This window comes from Mobula hypostoma, chromosome 3 (genome assembly GCF_963921235.1).
Source record: "Mobula hypostoma chromosome 3, sMobHyp1.1, whole genome shotgun sequence".
NCBI classification, from domain to species: domain Eukaryota; kingdom Metazoa; phylum Chordata; class Chondrichthyes; order Myliobatiformes; family Myliobatidae; genus Mobula; species Mobula hypostoma.
Genome location: NC_086099.1, coordinates 87,117,479 through 87,136,163, shown reverse-complemented (window position 1 = coordinate 87,136,163; position 18,685 = coordinate 87,117,479). Strand labels below are relative to the sequence as shown.

The 18,685-nt window shown below is 43.3% G+C and overlaps 1 protein-coding gene across 4 annotated transcripts in view; it reads right to left on the bottom strand.

Annotated features, from left to right (window-relative positions):
* Positions 1-18,685, bottom strand: part of LOC134343457 (protein FAM184B-like) — a 223,521-nt gene that overhangs the window by 18,264 nt on the left and 186,572 nt on the right. For all 4 annotated transcript variants that reach the window (XR_010017230.1, XM_063042166.1, XM_063042167.1 and 1 more), the window contains exons 9-12: positions 6,991-7,141; positions 5,602-5,805; positions 1,747-1,928; positions 727-870 (exon numbers count right to left, since the gene is read on the bottom strand). Coding sequence is in view for 3 of the 4 variants with exons in the window: in XM_063042166.1 (XP_062898236.1) it covers positions 727-870; positions 1,747-1,928; positions 5,602-5,805; positions 6,991-7,141 (681 nt within the window). In the remaining variant the exon portion in view is untranslated. The remainder of the gene's footprint in view (positions 1-726; positions 871-1,746; positions 1,929-5,601; positions 5,806-6,990; positions 7,142-18,685) is intronic.

Sequence of the window (18,685 nt, the reverse complement as noted above, 5' to 3'; positions counted from 1 at the left end):
AATGTACAGAAGTCTGAAATCCCACATCACCAGGTTCAATGGTCAAAGCTTCCCTTCAATCACTTAGTTCTTGAACCAACTTGGACAACCGTAACCACTACCTCAGTACAGTAACACTATGACCTCTTTTTCTATTTTGCACCACAATAGACTTTTTGTTCTAATTGTGTTTTCTTGTATAGCTTATGTTCAATTTGTATTTTCTTTGTGAATGTTGTCTGTATGCTGTCCCTGTGATACTGTTGCAAGTTTTAAAATTTCACCTGCGCATACATGAACTTGCTAATAAGCTCAACTTCACCTAATAAACCAGATGTGTTAATGACAATCCACTGTTTCTATGGTCACCATAACTAAATCTAGTTGTTTTTCTTTTAAGTTCCATATATAAGTTCTATAGGGCCCTTGTGGGAAACAAATTCTGATCTTAAGGTTCGTTAGGTTAGGTCTTTGGTACCTAAACTGGCAAGTTAACAACGGCATCACCACCCCATCATGCTCCATCCGTCTTGAAAGTGGAAATAAATTTCTTAAAATTACATTTGTCCCAGTTGTTTCCAGAAATTCCAAAAGCGCAGTAGAACTTAGTGACATTGACTTTGCCTCAGATTTGAGCATCATCAAATTGACCACAGAACTTTCATGCACAGAGTTGTTGGTTTTAACATGCATCTCAAAGCACTATTTATTTCACTCTAGTGTTTTAACAGGGAATGGAACACTTACTCAGTTTCCATGGAAACTACTTTTGCTTGGAGGCTGGTTTGGGAGCTACTGAAATCAGACACAATGCCTTGGATTTCTTTTAAATGATTTTGTTTCAGCAAGTTGACTTCTTTTTTGTGTTCTGCCTTCAGCTCTTCCAGTGATCTATAATATGGGAAAATAGAAGTTGGGTAATATTGTAACAACTCAAATTTTTTTTTTAAAAGGCATAAATCTTTACATAAAATCAATTGTCAGATGATTAATCTTACAAAATATTTTATGTTTCGCTACATTCAGAAGCATTCATTGTCCTTGACTAAGTTAACAGCAGAGCCCAGGAGTGTGGTTAGTCAGATGTTATCCAGTTATTTTGTGGGCAAGGCTTTTACTGGCTCTCCCCCCACAAGGCATTACTTTGGGCAAATAATTTTCCCCCTCCCTCTTCTTCAGTTCCCCACTCTGGTCCCTCCCTTACCTTTTCACCTGCTTATCACCTGCCCCCAGTGCCCCTTTTCCCATGGTACACTCTCCTCTCCTATCAGATTCCATCTTCTCCGGCCCTTTACCTTTTCCACTTATCACCTCCCTGCTTCTTACTTCCTCACCTTCCCCCACCTGGCTTCACCTATCACCACCTTGCTTGAACTCCTTCCCCTCCCGATACCTTCTTCTGGCTTCTGCCCCCTTCCTTTCCAGTCCAGATGAAGAGTTGCAGCCCAAAATGTTGATTGTTTATTCACTTCCACAGATGCTGCCTGACCTGCTGAGTTCCTCCAACATTCCGTATGTGTTACTTTGGACAAGTCTCTGATGTGGGTCATTTACAATGGGCTGGTTGACACCAGTGGACTTGGAAATCATCAATGCATTGTCACAAAACTTTATTCCTTCATTCACCAAGTCCAAAGCATTCGTAGACACCAGAAAGAAGCATGGCCCAGAAGACAGCACTTCATTAAATCTGAGCAATTTCTCTTTTATCCCATTCCCTTTGCTTTCTCTAACAAAATACATCTTCATTAAGCAAAAGCTACTAACTTGTGGTGCTCCTGTTTAATTCTCTGCTGGATGGCTTCCTGATTCTTTAATTCCAGCTCCTGGCTGAGCTGTTCCACATTGTACTGAAGGAGCGTCCTTTCTTTCTGTAGCTTGGACATTTCACTCTGGGACATTAATAGAGCCTCTTTCAGTGTTTTTAGCTGATTCTGGTAGTCATCCTCCTTCAAAAAAATGGTTACAATCATATCTCTTTGCATATTTAAATAGCTACTACCTTCACCTGCAAACACAAATCATGATTTTTCTAGCAACTGTGTGATTAAGTGACCATGCTTGAATGCACATAGCCATTTCATATCCTTTCTTACGAATGGACATTAATCATGGCACAAGTTGCATATCAGCACTGTAAGAACACCTTTACCAAATGAACTACATTAGCTTAAGTAGGTGGTTCATCATCAGTGCCTTCAGGGCATCAAGAGCAAGCAGCAAATTCTCATAACAACACACACAAAATGCTGGTGAATGCAGCAGGCCAGGCAGCATCTATAGGAAGAGGTACAGTCAACGTTTTGGGCCGCGACCCTTCGTCAGGACCAACTGAAAGAAGAGATAGTAAGAGATTTGACACTGGGAGGGGGAGGGGGAGATCCGGAATGATAGGAGAAGACAGGAGGGGGAGGGATAGAGCCAAGAGCTGGAAAGTTGATTGGCAAAAGGGATACCAGGCTGGAGAAGGGAGAGGATCATGGGATGGGAGGCCTAGGGAGAAAGAAGCGGGGAGGGGAGCACCAGAGGAAGATGGAGAGCAGGCAAGGAGTCTACCCAGATGGAATATAAGGTGTTGTTCCTCCAACCTGAGCGTGGCTTCATCTTTACAGTAGAGGAGGCCATGGATAGACATATCAGAATGGGAATGGGACGTGGAATTAAAATGTGTGGCCACTGGGAGATCCTGCTTTCTCTGGCGGACAGAACGTCTGGGTAGGCTCCAACCTGATGGCATGAACATTAACTTCTCTAACTTCTGTTAATGCCCCTCCTCCCCTTCTTACCCCATCCATTATTTATTTATTTCCCCCTTTTTTTTCTCTCTCTCTCCCTCACAATAACTCCTTGCCTGCTCTCCATCTTCCTCTGGTGCTCTCCTCCCCCTTTCTTTCTCCCTAGGCCTCCCGTCCCATGATCCTCTCCCTTCTCCAGTCTTGTATCCGTTTTGCCAATCAACTTTCCAGCTCTTAGCTTCATCCCTCCCCCTCCTGTCTTCTCCTATCATTTCGGATCTCCCCCTCCCCCTTCCACTTTCAAATCTCTTACTATCTCTTCTTTCAGTTAATCCTGACGAAGGGTCTTGGCCTGAAACATTGACTGTACTTCTTCCTATAGATGCTGCCTGGCCTGCTGCGTTCCACCAGCATTTTGGGTGTGTGTGTTGCTTGAATTTCCGGCATCTGCAGATTTCCCCATGTTATCAAATTCTCATCTTGCCAGACTTGCCCAAATCCCCAAAATAAACATTAAAAAGCATCAACCCGGATTTGTCATTTACCCGGGGAAAAATGGTAATGATGCTCCTCAGAGGAGGCCCAATTTTCCAGTTTTACTGATGCTTACAGAATCATAAAGACTATTGCATGGAGGGACACTGACTGGCCCATCAAGAACCTGCCAGCATCACATAAGGACAATTTCAGCTGGTCACACTCACCTTTGCTCTCTTCATACCAATGCAGTTGTACTTCCATAAGTTCCTAGCCATTTCCCTTTCAAAAGCAGTACTTGAATCTGCCTTGCAGCTACCCTGCCAGTGCATTTTAGATACTAATCATTCCCTGCACAAAACATTTTTCCTCTTGTCACTTATGGATCTTTTATCAATTGCCTTCACTTTATAACCTCTGATCTTTAACTTTTCTACCATTTGAAACTATTTCTCACTGTCTACTCTGTCTGGACTTTTCATGATTTTAAATACCTCTCTCAGATCTCTTTGCAAACTCTTCCATTTGAAGGAGAATAACCCCAATTTCTTCAGACTGTTCATGTAACCAAAGTCGTTAATCAGGAATTATTTCTGGTAAATCTCCTATGCAACCTCTCTAAGCTTTTCACTTTATTACTACAGTAGGGTGTCCAAAGATGGACATAATATTCCTCTTGTGGTTGGCTCCTTAAAACAGGTTTACTGGAACAGTGGCAGAAACGTGTTTTTTTTAAACAGCTGCATGGATCAAACTATTGCTCTGAGCAGGAAATTTTTACATGGCCTGACACAGCAACAAAGGCTATGCATGCAGGAGCACTTCAGTTACTGTGTGGCCATGCAGCTTAAGGGGACACTGGCTGTCATTCAAGCAGCTGATTAACTATCCCTTTTGCCCTACTAATTAGCTCTATTCCAGGGGTTCCCAACCCGGGCCCCACAGATCTCCTGCTTAATGGTATTGGTCCATGGCATAAAAAGATTGGGAACCCCTACTCTCTTCCTTCCCGCCGCCTCCACCTTCAATCGCAGAGATGCTAAACAGCCAGTGATTTTCAGCAGCCAGCACTGCCCCGAGGAACGGATCCTGGACAATAGCAGCTAGCACTTACTTTCCCGGATCTTCACACTACAGCAGCAGGGCACATAAACAACGGAAACTGTGAATACACTGAAATGATTCCAAAAGTGGGATTGCATATCTTGTATCAGACAGGGAACTCCCCTCAGTATGTGTCCAGCAGATATGGAGACTAAACTGGTGGCTGGTGTGGTGCACAACCTCATCAACTGAAGACACCATTCGATGCCAGAGGAGGAGCAGAGAGGAAACTCAACACCCAAATGCAGCTTGAAAAGCAGAAGAAGCAAGAAGGCCCAGAGGGTGTCAGCATCCACAGCCTGAGGAGGTGGTGGCTGTCTGTACAGATTATAACGATCTCTCTGACAGAAAGATACTTCATATTGGGAGACTGCAAATTCATGTCTCCAAAGCAACTCAGCTGACCCTTACCATATTCCAATGGTTAGCAACAACCTATTAACTAGGAATTAGTAAAGCAGCGAAGATGGTATTTAATAAGAAGGACTTACGGAAGTGTAGTGGTAATGCATTACAGCTGTAAGATCAGTGTTCAATTCCCACTGTTGGCAGTAAGAAGTTTCTACATTATCCCCGAATGTGAGTTTCCTCTGATTCTCTCACATTCCAAAGACATACTGATTAGGATTAGTGAATTGTGAGCATGCTATTTTGGCACTGGAAGTGTGGTGACACTTGCACTCAGCACGACCAACCCTAGCTGATTTGATATTATGCACACGACACATTTCATTGTATATTCCAATGTGCATATAAGTAAAGCCAATCTCTTTTCTGCTATGATTGAAAGACACAGATGAATGTGTGAATCCCTTATCCATTTATCAAAATGCTTTGTTCCATCACTTTTCAATTCTCTGGCATCCCGACACTTTCTGTGAGGATATGAAGTTTATTTTCATATTCCTCAGGTGGGTGGTGGCTTTCTTCCCCCACCCCACACTTATCTCAATGCTGAGAATTTCCAGGTCACTTTCAGTAAAATGAACATTTCTTTTCCCTCTCCTCTGCAGTGTCTGATATTTTAGTGGATGCCAGATATAACCAGGTATCAGGTTGTCAAGGTTGGTAGGAATGTGCTGGGAAATTACTACATCTGTTTTCAGCTGATGTCCTGGCCATTCATAAGCATCCACGGGGCCCAAATTGTCTCAGAGGATGAAGTTTCCTCATGTGAATGTCACAATCATTGTCTAAACCTCTGGACCTCAACACCACCGTAACAGGATTGACACTGGATGGGAAGTCCCACAATATTTACTTCCATTAAAGGAAACTGATAGAGCAAATTGGTTACAACTATTACCTGCTGTTTACTTCCCTCCTCAATTTTGAGAGCTTGTTGTTTTAGGGTCTCAAGCTGGGATTTAAGGTCCTGATTTAACGAAGAGACATGCTGAACATTCTGCAGGAGAGTTTCCTTTTCTTTTGTCAATTGGGATTGAAGCAACTGGATTGTGGCTTGGGAAATAGTAATCTGTTGTTCTAAACTCTTCTCTGTATCTGCAAGCTGAAATAAAAAGAGAATAAGAATTACAATCTTTGATATTTTAGCTTTAATTCATTTTTAAACACCTATAAATAAACTCATGATTTCCAGGATCAATTTTCAAATGCCAGTATTTATTGCCTTAGGAAAGGTTGTGGTAGACCATCCTCTTGAACGAGTGAAGGTCTCTTGTTGAAGATACCCCCAGCGTACTGTTGGCCTGGGAGATTAAATATAGACCATGGGATGATGAAGGACCAGTGATATACTTCTAGGTCAAGATGGTGTGACTAGGAGTACTGTGTGACTAGGTACCATTCTCCATTTGTGTAAAAAGAATAATCAACTGCCTCAGCTGAAGTGCTGCAAAGGTTTTGAAGATAGTTTTCTGGTCTTAGACTTCTCGTCTGCTTAAGATAATTCTAAAGTGCCTTTAATAGTGAGTTTAGTCTTCCTTACACGAGGATTTCAGCAATGGAATTTTCAGTGGTTACCAGAATGGAAGGGGATGCAGTCATTGAAGGTTCCTGAGCTGCAGTTTCAGTGAGAGCAGATAGAAGGAGGTAAGCTCACAGGGATTCCTAGCCCTCCGGCTTATTTTACAAGTCCAGGACAATGTACCCGCACGATTCTGAAGAACCGTGAATGCCGGAACTGTGCTTTTCCAGGAGAACATCATAGTAGTGTCACCTCCAGTGATGTGACTCCACATCACTTCTCTTGCTAGAATGTCCACCAACACACTGAGCTTCCCTGACTACAACTCCTCCAGGATGACAGAGAAAATATTAACAGAGTTCGTTTGTGGGCCATAACTTACCTGCCTCTCAGAGCATGCCAACTAGCCTCCCAGTCTTTCATCACAGCCATTGACCAGCAACTTCTTTGCCCCATTTCAGGTGGGCTGGCTTAGAGAAGAGTAAGGTTGTGAATGAGGCCAAGTAGACAGTAGACTGGCTTCAAAGTAGCATAGTCAGGTGGACTCGACCTTGGCTCTGCAGTCCATCTGTTCAAAATTCATATCCAGGTGATAGCGATCTCAGGGCTAAAACACACCAATTTACCCATTCACTATTTCAGATCCACGAGTTTTAAGAGAAAATGCTGCTGTCTCGCTGATAATTGCTTCCAGCAGGCAAAACTTGCTGATGCAAGCACAAATTTGTAAACTGCCTAACTGTCTGTTCCCCTCCCCCATCTGTTTACCTTTGCTTCAAGCGCTCCTGTTATGTCTTTCCACTTTTTCTGCAGGGTTTCCAGTTCATGCTCTTTCTCCTGCTGCAGGTGAGCTAGAGCAGTCTGCTTATCACTAGCATGTTCTTTCTTCAGCCTTTCCTGCAGCTTCTCACCGTCACATCTGAGGAAGGCATTAAAAAGATAGCTTTCACTTTTTAATCCAGAGCCAAACTGCTCTACAGCTCCAAAAAAAACCTGCCAGTCTTGTAAGAAACAAACAAATCTGAATGCGGTGTAGAAACTAAAGAGACTCCAAAAGGGATTAGCATCAGGCTCTGCATAGGTTCCTTATCTGCAAGTTTTGTATTTTTCAAACTGGTGATTGTGTGTGTAGAGGGGACTGGATGAGCCACAGATCCCCAGATTGGCTGAACTTCCTGTAACATCCCTTCTCTTTTACATTCACATAGAGCTATGCCTAAAGTTCTACACTGGTGAGATGGGTACTCAGTTTATTGTTATCCCTGGTCCTCTCCTATTGAGGGAGATACCCTGAGGTTGTTTGCGTCAAGGTGAATGCTATAGAGATAGATCACTTAGCAGACCCAAGACAAATTAAGCGAGGGAAGGGGGAAAATAAAGAAAACCCATGCCTTTGTGTACTACAGCTTTGGGACAGCTACAGGACAGCTTCTTTCTACAAGCCACTGCCCACGGGAGGACTGCAGTGAGGAGGGGTCTGCGACCCACCTCTTTGCACACTGTCAGTTCACAAAGAGGGTGTGGAGGAGGATGGACGGGCTAGTGTCACGTTTCATCCCCAGCAGCTGCGTAACAGAGGACTCTCTGATCTACGGGCTGTTCCCAGGGACGCACACGGAGACCAACATCCGGTGCTGCTGGCAGATCATCAACTTGGTGAAAGACGCTCTTTGGTCGGCCCGAAACTTGATGATCTACCAGCACATGGAGATGTCCATGGGAGAATGCTGCTGACTGGCACATTCTCGGCTGCAGGAGTACGTGCTGAGGGACGCACTGAAACTCGGTGCAGCCACCGCAAGGGCCCGGTGGGGAAGGACCACGGTATAGGTTTCTCCACCCGTGGGAGTGGGAGGGGTTGGGTGGCGGGGAGTATACCCCTCAACAATGATGTGGGTAAGGTGAACAACTGGAGTGCCACGTGGCTGGCCATAAGTATGGATATGTACTGACTATAATGGAAACTTAAGTAAAGAATGGAAAGTTATTGAATGGTTTATTGTATATAATTTTATTTTTGAATAAAGTATACTTTGAAATAAAAAAAATTAAGACAAATTCACATGTCTGCACATTGCAACAGAGTCATAATGCAAAGATTCTTATTCCCTCATGTTGTGGGATGGATGTACGATTTAAATAAACTCTAAATTCTACAGCTCCCTATGTTCGAAGTGCAGTGGAATGGAATGGGCAGCACTCACTAGAATCTGGGTAAACTGGAGACACTGGGGTTTCACTCCTTGGAACAGAGGAGGAGGAGAGGGGATCTGATAGAGGTATTTAAAATCATGGAGTGTACAGGCAGATAAACTGTTTGAATTGGCAGTGGGTCACGAACCAGAAGATGAATGGCAAAACAGCCAAAAGTGATGTGAGGAAAAGCCATTTAATTTTGTTACGGCACAAGGGATTAGGCGCTGGAATATGCTACCAGTACAGTATTGTGGTTGCAGCAGGTTCAACCACACTGCTGCAAAGAGAAGGAAGGAATTACTTAAAAGGAAGAATTTACAGGTTAATGGGGAGAGGGTGGGGAAGTGGGATGAAGCTGAATTGCACTCACTTAAACCTTCTGTAATCTTCTTGTTATTCAGTAATGTATCATTCTCCAGATCTGGACAGAGACAGTCCTAGAGGTTCATTCCCATGATATTCTGACCATGTGTAAGTACATGTGATACGGTGTCACTTACATTAATTCATCTGACTTTTATACATACAGGCCAGCCCCAAGCAACATATAGGTTCCGCTTTTATAGATATCTGTGATTTTGTCCATAAGTCAGAAAAAAATACTAAGTTCAATTGATTTGCTAACCACACCTTCACAGTATTGTCATAAATGGCATCACAAGCATATAAGATCTATAACAAACACACAATCACTGAAAGTGGAAAGAGAGTAGTAACAAGATGTGCCATTTGTAGGAATGAATGTATATCCATTTGTTGGACTTTTGAATCCAATATTGTGGGAGCTCATTTGTACAAATATCTATGAGTCAGGTGTTCATATATTCTGGATAACCTGTGCAGGATTTATCTTATAAAGAGCCCTTGCAAATGGAATGGTTATATATGGTTTCAGGCCACGTGTCTAACCATTTTCAAGATGCAGGAAGATCCCCAGAATTGTACAGAACAGGGGAAAATAGGGCCAAAAGTATGAAAGTCTATTCTCCATGTCTTTCCCTAGAACTCCCCGTCTTCACTTCAACCCTTATCTGCTCATTCCTCATTACTGAAACTCTCTCTTCTCTTTCTCCTGCCTTCAGGCTCCCTCTTGCCCCAAACTCTCGAGACCTTAAGATTTTAGGGCTCAAGGCTCCTGTTACAACAGGTTAAATTCAGATTGTAACTCCAGCCCACCTCCATTCTACCCTGTAAAATCTATTGAACTGGATGGTAATTACCCCCACCCTCATCCTAAGATCTCTGTCCAGTGATTTCAAAGCCCTGATTACTAATTTCCCAAGACCACAAGACAGTTCCCAGCTTTTATCTTACAGAGATCTCAGTGGCAGAGAAAGCTTTCCATCAGTGTGAGGGAAATGTGCATGTTTTTAAACACACAGCTCATTATATTTATCCACTGTAGTGAATACCAGGCAAAGGGATTTCAGTCCATCAAAGCCACTGCCACTTGGTGCTTTCATGTACAGTGTATTGAAAGTTGTCTATATCAACACTAAATGTTACTGACAAGGCTAGCCATTATTGTTTGCCTCATTGCCCCTGGAAATGAATAACCTGTTGTTCAGAGTGAAACACACTGTGTCTAACCCGGCGCTGCTGATAGTTTGCCGTCACTGAAGGGCATAAATGAACCAGATGAATAAAGTGGTTCTGATTTCAAGGGGATGATCGCATCTTTTACAATGTTAATTTCCTTGGATGAGTAAGAAGTATATATATGCTTTATAGAGGAGAGTATCTTTATAAGTGTTTGATTTAGACATGACATGGGAGCAGAATTAGGCCATTCAGCCCATGGAGTCTGCTCTGCCAATCCATTATAGCTGAAATATTTTCCCTCTGATCCCCATAATCTTGGCTTCTCCCCATAACCTTTGCTGCCCTTACTAATCAAGAACCTAGCAACATCCACTTTAAATATATCATAGAGACGTAGAAAACCTACAGCACAATACAGGCCCTTCAGCCCACAAAGCTGTGCCGAACATGTCGTTACCTTAGAACTACCTAGGCCTTCCCATAGCCCTCTATTTTTCTAAGCTCCATGTACTTATCCAGGAGTCTCTTAAAAGACCCTATTGTATCTGCCTCCACCACTGTCGCCAGCAGCCCATTCCACGCACTCACTACTCTCTGCGTAAAAAAACTTACCCCTGATATTTCCTCTGTACCTACTTCCAGGCACCTTAAAACTATGCCCTCTCATGTTAGCCATTTCAGCCCTGGGAAAAAGCCTCTGTCTATCCACATGATCAATGCCTCTCAATATCTTGTACACCTTTATCAGGTAACCTCTCATATCAAATGACTTGTCCTCCACAGCCATCTGTGGCAATGAATTACACAGATTCACCACCATCTGGCTAAAGAAATTCCTCCTCATTTCTGTTCTAAAGGGACATCCTTGTTTTCTGAGGCAGTGACCTCTGGTTCTAGACTCTCCCATTATTGGAAACATCCTCTACATATCCACTCTATCTAGGCCTTCATTGCTAGCTTTCAATGAGATCCCCCTCTTATTCTTCTAAACTCTGGTGAGTACAGGCTCAGAGCCATCAAACATTCCTTTCATCCTTGAGATCATTCCTGTGATCCTCCTCTGGACCCTCTCCAATGTCAGCAAATCCTTTCTTAGATAAGAGGCCTAAAACAGCTCACGAGACTCAAGTAAGGCCTCACCAGTGCCACATAAAGCCTTAGCATTACATTCTGGTTTTTATATTCTACTCCTCTCAAAGTGAATGCTAACATTGCATTTGCTTTTCTTACCACTGACTGCAAAGTTAACCTTTAGGGAATCCTGCGCAAGGACTCCAAAGTCCCTTTGCACCTCTGATTTCTGAATTTTCACTGGTTTAGTAAGTAAAATTAAAATCTAACTTTACTTCACTTTAGTAAGCTAAACTGCTTTTGTTTTAGCAGTAAAACTTCATTTTTTTTTACTGCTTTTGTATCAAATACAATTAGAAATGAACATCACATTGCTAAAAAAAAAAGCATAATTTTATCGCATTCACATAATACTCTGGATCTACTCCAATATGCCTACCACTACAACTGATTAACAGCAGATATGATCACTTTGGCTCTTCTCGCTGCTCTGGGCCACCTAGACAACAGGAATTCACGCATTAGTCTGGTTACAGCTTGGTGTTCAACATAATCACCCATCAACCTTCAAGACCTGGGCCTCTGTAACTCCCTCTGCAACTGGATACTCAACTTCCTCATTGCCAGAGAAGAGAAAATCTACAGATCTTTATTGCCAGACCTCAGTCGGTGAGGATCAGTAACAGCATCTCCTCCTCGCTAACCATTAACACAGGTGCTGTTTATTTAGCTCCCTGCTCCATTCTCTGTACACACATGACTGAGTGGCTAAGCACAGCTCCAATCCTGTCCTCAAATTTGGCGATAACACCAATGTTGTTGGATGAATCATAGATGGTGACAAGTCATCTTACCAGAGCGAGGTAGGTCACCTGGTTGAGTGGTGTCACAAAAACAACCTCTCGTCCAACATAGCAAAACTAAAAGAGCTGATTGTTTACTTCAGGAAGGGGAAGGAGGTAAACATCCTCCAGTCTACAGTGGGGGATTGGCAGTAGAGACAGTCAGCAGATTTAAACTAGTGGGTGCTAACATATCAGATGACATATCCGTGACCCAGCACATAGATGCAATCATACGGACAATATGCCAGCATTTTTTGGAGGTTAAAGAAGTTTGGCTAGTCACTGAACTTTAACGTACATCTACAGATATACCATTTTCTTACTGACCACATCATGATCTGGTATGACAATTGGAATATGCAGGAATGTAAGAAGCTGTAGGGAGTAGTAGACTCTGCCTAATACATCATTGGCACACCCTTCCCCACCACTGGGAGTATCTACAGGAGACGCTGTCTCAAGAGGACAAGATCTTTCATCAGACATCCCCACCACTCGGGCCATACCATCTGTTCACAGCTACCATTGGGCAGCAGATAAAGATTCCTGAAGTCCCACCCCATCAGGTTAAAGAACAGCTGCTTCCCTTTAACCAATTGGTTCTTAAAAGAAACAGCAAAACCCTAATCACTACAATTTAGAAACCGGCCACTTTGCACTAAAATGGACTTTTGATATTTATTATTCTAATTTTGTAAAGATTGTGCATAATTTACGTTTACTTTGTGATTGCTGCTATATGATGCTATTGCCTCTGATACTGCTGGAAGTAAGCTTTTCATTGCATCTGTGCATAAAAGTACTTGTGCATTGACAATAAACTGAACTCCGTTTTGACTTTACTCATTTTTATTTGGTCAAGTGTCACTTCACTGCAATAAGGAAATAGAACTGACCCCCAAAAAGATAGATTAGCACCAAACCATCAATAGTGGTTGTGTATTTTCATGATAAACATTACCACAGGGGAAGAGGTAACCAATTAGAAATATAAAACTTCATTCTTCTCATCTCACATAAAAGCCAAAAAAGCATAGGACTTTACAGGAACGGAGCCCTTTCTCTGCCAATTTCTAGCCTGGTGGAGGAATACAGATGTGGCAAAGCAAGGCTGGAAATGACACTCAAAAAATCTCGGGACCAAATCATAAGAGGCATTGCTCCTGCTCTAGCAACAGGAAAGAAATGGACCCCAGCCACAGCAGCACTGGATGCAGAAGCTGCCCTCCAACACCGGGACATAGTGGGCTATGTCCAACAGGGCAGAGGAGGCTTTGGCCTTGGAGTGATGAAACCTACCTGGCAAAAGGCTACTACAACTGAACGTCAGCACCTGGTGGTGGAGGTGCGCCACCAGGAAGCAGCAGCCAAATGTGCTAAAGCAATATCCCAAGCCAAGCAAGGCTGCTGGATGAGGTGGGAGGGTGTTGAGAGAAGGAAAATCACATGGAGTGAGCTGTAGGGCATGGAGTCAAACAGATTGAGCTTCATTATCAGAGCAACATATGATGTCCTGCCCTCTCCTACAAACCTAAATCTTTGGCTGGGAGAGGAGGATCCAGCCAGTCTTCCGTGCACAGTTCCGGCATCTCTCAAGCACATCGTGGTTAGTTGCAAGACCAGCCTAATACAAGGCAGATACACCTGCCGACACAACCAAGTGCTGAGGTGTTTGGCAGCTGAACTTGAGCGTAACAGAGTAACCACCAACGCCTCTCAATGCCCAGACAACGGTCCCACAACTACCATCCTTCATCTGGGACGGAGAGAAACCGGGGGCTAACCCCTTGTCTCACGACTCATGCCCATTAGGCCAAAAACTTACCTTCCCATCTGAAATTGCAACGACCAACCTGCGGCCTGACCTGGTCCTTTGGTCCAACTCCCGTCGACGCATCTTTATCATTGAGCTGACGGTCCCCGGGGAGGATGCTGTGGATGAGGCTTATGAATGGAAAAGGCTGCGATATGCCAATCTTGCAGTTGAAGCAGAGAAACGATGCTGGAACGTAAAAGTGCACCCAGTTGAGGTGGGGTGCAGGGGCTTTGTAGTCAGTTCCACCGTAAGGCTGCTGAGGGAAGTAGGGGTCAGAGGGCAGGCCCATAGGAAGGCAATCAAAGCAATTGCTAATGCCTCCGGAATGAGTTGTCACTGGCTGTGGCTGAAAAGAAGGGATGCTGTCTGGGCTGCCAAGTGACCATCTCGAGACTAACCATGTGACACACACCCAGGTCTGATCAGCCTGTGGTGGGCCTGCCTCGGCTGAGGGTGTCTTGTGATAAAAGGCCAAAACACCCAGTGATGTAGAGGTACACAACTGAAGATGTGTCGTAATGGTAGTAACATCTACTGGTCATCTTTACTTCCACTCAAGTCAAGTGCAGTGCAGAAACTTTAGGGATTGTAACATCCAGTCCCATTAATCAAAATCAAACTGCAAGGAAAACCACTCAGTGAATCAAAAATGAAAGTCTCATGAAATTCTCACTGGATTCTTTCATTTCCAACATATTGATGCAGCTATAAAGAAAGCAAGACAGCTGCTATATTTCATTAGGAGTTTGAGGAGATTTGGTTTGTCACCTAAAATACTCAAAAACCTCTACAGATGTGCCATGGAGAGCATTCTGCCAGGCTGCATCACTGCCTGGTATTGGGGGGGGGGTGCTATTGCACAGGACTGAAATAAGCTGCAGAGAGTTATAAAACCCCAAACAGTCCTCCCAGGTGAAGCAACACTTCATTTATGAGTCTGCTGGGGTCATCTATTGTATCTGGTGCTCCCGGTGCGGCCTCCTCTACATCGGTGAGACCCGACACAGATTGGGGGACTGCTTCGTCGAGCACCTCTGCTCCGTCCACCACAACAGACAGGATCTCCCGGTAGCCACCCACTCCAACTCTGCTTCCCATTCCCATTCGGATATGTTCATACATGGCCTCCTCTACTGCCATGATGAGGCCAAACTCAGGTTGGAGGAGCAACATCTCATATACCGTCTGGGTAGTCTCCAGCCCCTTGGCATGAACATTGAATTCTCCAACTTCTGGTAATTCCCTCCCCCTTCCTTCCCCCATCTCAGTTTCACTCTGCCCCCTCCTCCAGCTGCATATCACCTCCCTCATGGTTCCGCCTCCTTCTACTACCCATTGTGCTTTCCCCTATTCCTTCTTCACCTTTCCTGCCTATCACCTCCCTGCTTCCCCTCCCCCATCCTTTGATCTTTCCCCTTACTGGTTTTTCAACTGGAACCTACCAGCCTTCTCCTTCCCACCCTCCCCCCACCTTCTTTATAGGGCCTCTGCCCCTTCCCTCTTCAGTCCTGATGAAGGGTCTCAGTCCGAAACGTTGACTGATCGTTTCCACAGATGCTGCCCGACCTGCTGAGTTCCTCCAGCATGTTGTGCGTGTTGCTTTGACCCCAGCATCTGTAGAGTATTTTGTGTTAGAGAGTTATAAAATTAGTCAGCTCCATCATGGATACTAGCCTAGTATCCAAGACATTTTCAAGGAGCGGTACTTCAAACAAGCACCGTCCATCATAAAGAAACCACATCACCCAGGGCATGCCCTCTTCTCATTGTTACCATCACAAAGGTATAGAAGCCTGAAGGCACACACTCAGTGATTCAAAAACAGCTTCTTCCCCTCTGCCATCAGATTCCTAAATGGACATTGAATCTCTCTCTACTTTTTGTTTAACTTCTGTTTTTGCAGTACTTGTCTTAATTTAACTATTTAATATACATATATAGGTACCTAATATACATATATAGGTACCTAATATATATAGATACCTACTGTAATTCAGTTTTTTTCCCATATTTATCATGTATTGCATTATAATGTTGCTTCAAAGTTACCAAATTTCACAGCATATGCTGGTGATATTAAACCTGATTCTGATTCATTCCTCCCTGGAATTTGTGCTTCATTTATTTAAATTTCTCACCACTGACATTGTTAATGATTGCTCTGCTTTCGTTTCTATTTTGAAAAGGCTTCACACAAAATGTTTAGTTGAGAGTAAAAGCTGTTAGGCAAGTATAGAAATCTAAAACTGAGAGACATTTGTAAGTATGTACTTTGGGAGAATTGTGACAACAAAAATGGACCATTATATAACGTCCCCTTTATAATATCAGGAATTACTGAAGTAATTCAGTAGATTAGGTTTACCTGCCATTTGATACTTTCTGCCGCAGAATAATACCATCACAGCATTCATGCTAGAAATAGGTGGCGTAACACGATTATTGAATCAGTTGCTCTGCATCTTTTACTCAATTAAAATTCTACAGTATGTTAACGTGCCAAATTTTATATTATTCACATAAATCGATAAAGTGAATAACAAATCATAATGATCTCATTTATGCTATTACCATTGCTGGCTTCAGAATTGACTTTATACATACATGCCCTGTGCACTAATGGCTCTCAGGATTATATGGACCAAGACTGCTATTACTAATGCAGTGGTAAGTAGTTAATTAAAACATCTGCTATGGGATATGGTGTGCTACACCAAAAGATCCATTTACAGCAATTTACAGTCCACAGTACAAATGCATTAATGTGTGCATCCTGATGATTTACTTCTGACAAAAGGATGGTGACATGAAATTACTTAGTGTGTCACATATTTCAATTTATTGAAGAACAATTTTTAGATGAATATGCAGTATTTACTGTGAGTTCTACATAGACTCTAGTCTTAACCTTCTAGGCTCTCTGTGCCTGCAGTGCTAACATTCAGGCCCACTCAGTGCTGCCTTATAGCATGTTTCTGGACACCACTTTCAGGATTTTGGATCACAATCACATGACCCACAGTTGGCAAGCATAACTCTCGTAAAGCAGGCTTTCACAATGCTTGTAGACCTAATTTAACATAATTTAAGGTACGTGAGGTCCAGAGTTGGAAGCCTATCTTGGCGATGTCCTCTAAGTCATACACAATGTTGTGTTGGTGCACAACTATGTACATATTAAATAAAAGCACACCCATGGGAGATGGCTTTAACTGGTGTATTCACATTGCAGAGGAAAGAGAGAACAATGCGCATGCATAGATAACTGTCCATGCACAGATCAATACATAGTGCGAAGGGGAGGAGGTCCTTTCTCTAAAAAAATATAGATCTGTACATTACACTTCCTCCCCCTTTAGATTAAATCAACATAAAACTGTATATGTACAAAACATTCAATTTCCCTTTTATAAACCCATATCCCAAATAAACATGCTTTCACAATAACAGTCCAAAACTAACTTCATAGTCTTCTGGGTGGTGCTCTCTTTCTTTCAGGATAGCACCTGTGGATGTGTGGAGTGGCATCAGGTTTGGTAGGTATCCTGTCTAAGAAAACAACATTCTCGGTTGGCGGAGTCACGTTGCTGTCAGTGACATGATCATCAGTGAGAGGTAAGTCCAGTGACTGTAATGTGTCCGTCTTGTTGGATATGGTCGACTCAGGTGTGATCTTCAGTTGAGCATCCACATGACATCTCCACGTCTGATCGCCGGGTGTTCACTTGTCTTCTCAGTGATCACATGCTAGGACTCCTGTCCAATCTTGAAGCTGCTTCGCTTGGAAACTGGCTGAACTGTTTATTCTGCACTTTCGTCCGTAGGTCTGGTTTCAGGAGGTCTATGTGAAATCTCAGATTCCTGTTCACGAACAGCATTGCAGGTGCTTGATTTATCATCACATGAATGAAGTTTCAACACACAAAAAGGAAGTTGTCCACCTTGTGTTGTCCTCCTTGTCCGTTGCTTTAATAGACTTCTTGAGGGTTTGGATAACCCTTTCAGCTTGCCCATTGATGGGTGGTGAAGAGCTGACTTTATATGTCTGATGCCATTTTTCTTCATGAACAGTTGGAACTCTTCTGACATATGTTGTAGTCCGTTGTCTTTCACAATTTTTTCTGGTAAGCCGTTTCTGGTGAAGATAGTCCTCAGAGCAGACAGTCTTCGCTGAGGTAGTTGACTTCATTGGTATAACCTCCAGCCACTTTGAATGAGTAACCACAGCAATCAGAAACGTGGAGTCCATGAATGGCCCAGTAAAGTCAATATGCACTCTTCGCCATGGTGAAGATGGCCATACCCACAGGTATAATGGTACCTGTGGGGGTGCATTTTGAACTTTTTGGCATCCCAAACAGCTTTTGGTCAAGTCTTCAATCTGTTTATCTATTCCTGGCCACCACATGTAGCTCCAGACGAGACTCTTCACCTTGATTGTACCCGGATGTTCTTCATGCAGATTTTCTAATACTCTGGCATGCAGCTTAGAGGGAACCCCAACATGAGATCCACACATCAGGGTTCTTTAACATACTGATAGTTGGTCTTGTCTCACTGAGAACTCTGGAAACATAGGGTTACCATGGGCTGGCCATCCTTGCATGGTGACTTCATAGGCTTTGACAATGCCCAGTCATTCCGCGTTTCCCTTTGTATTTCGGAATTTGTTACTGGCAACTGGTCCACCACTGTGTTGTGGAACACCTCTGCTGGGTTGCAGTATGAAGACTTCTTCTCTTCAGTTGCCAACAGAGGAAGACGTGACAAGCCATCAATATTGCTGCGTTGTTTGGTACCCTTGAACTCTATGTCATAAGAGTGGGCTCTTAGGAATAGTGTCTAACGTTGTAACCAGGTAGCAGACATCACTGGAATTCTCTTCCTGGGATTGAAATCTGTCATTAGCATAAACTTTTGTCTGTAGAGGTAGTGGTGGAACTTCTTTATTCCCCATACTAGACTAAGGGCCTCTTGGTCGATCTGTGGGTAG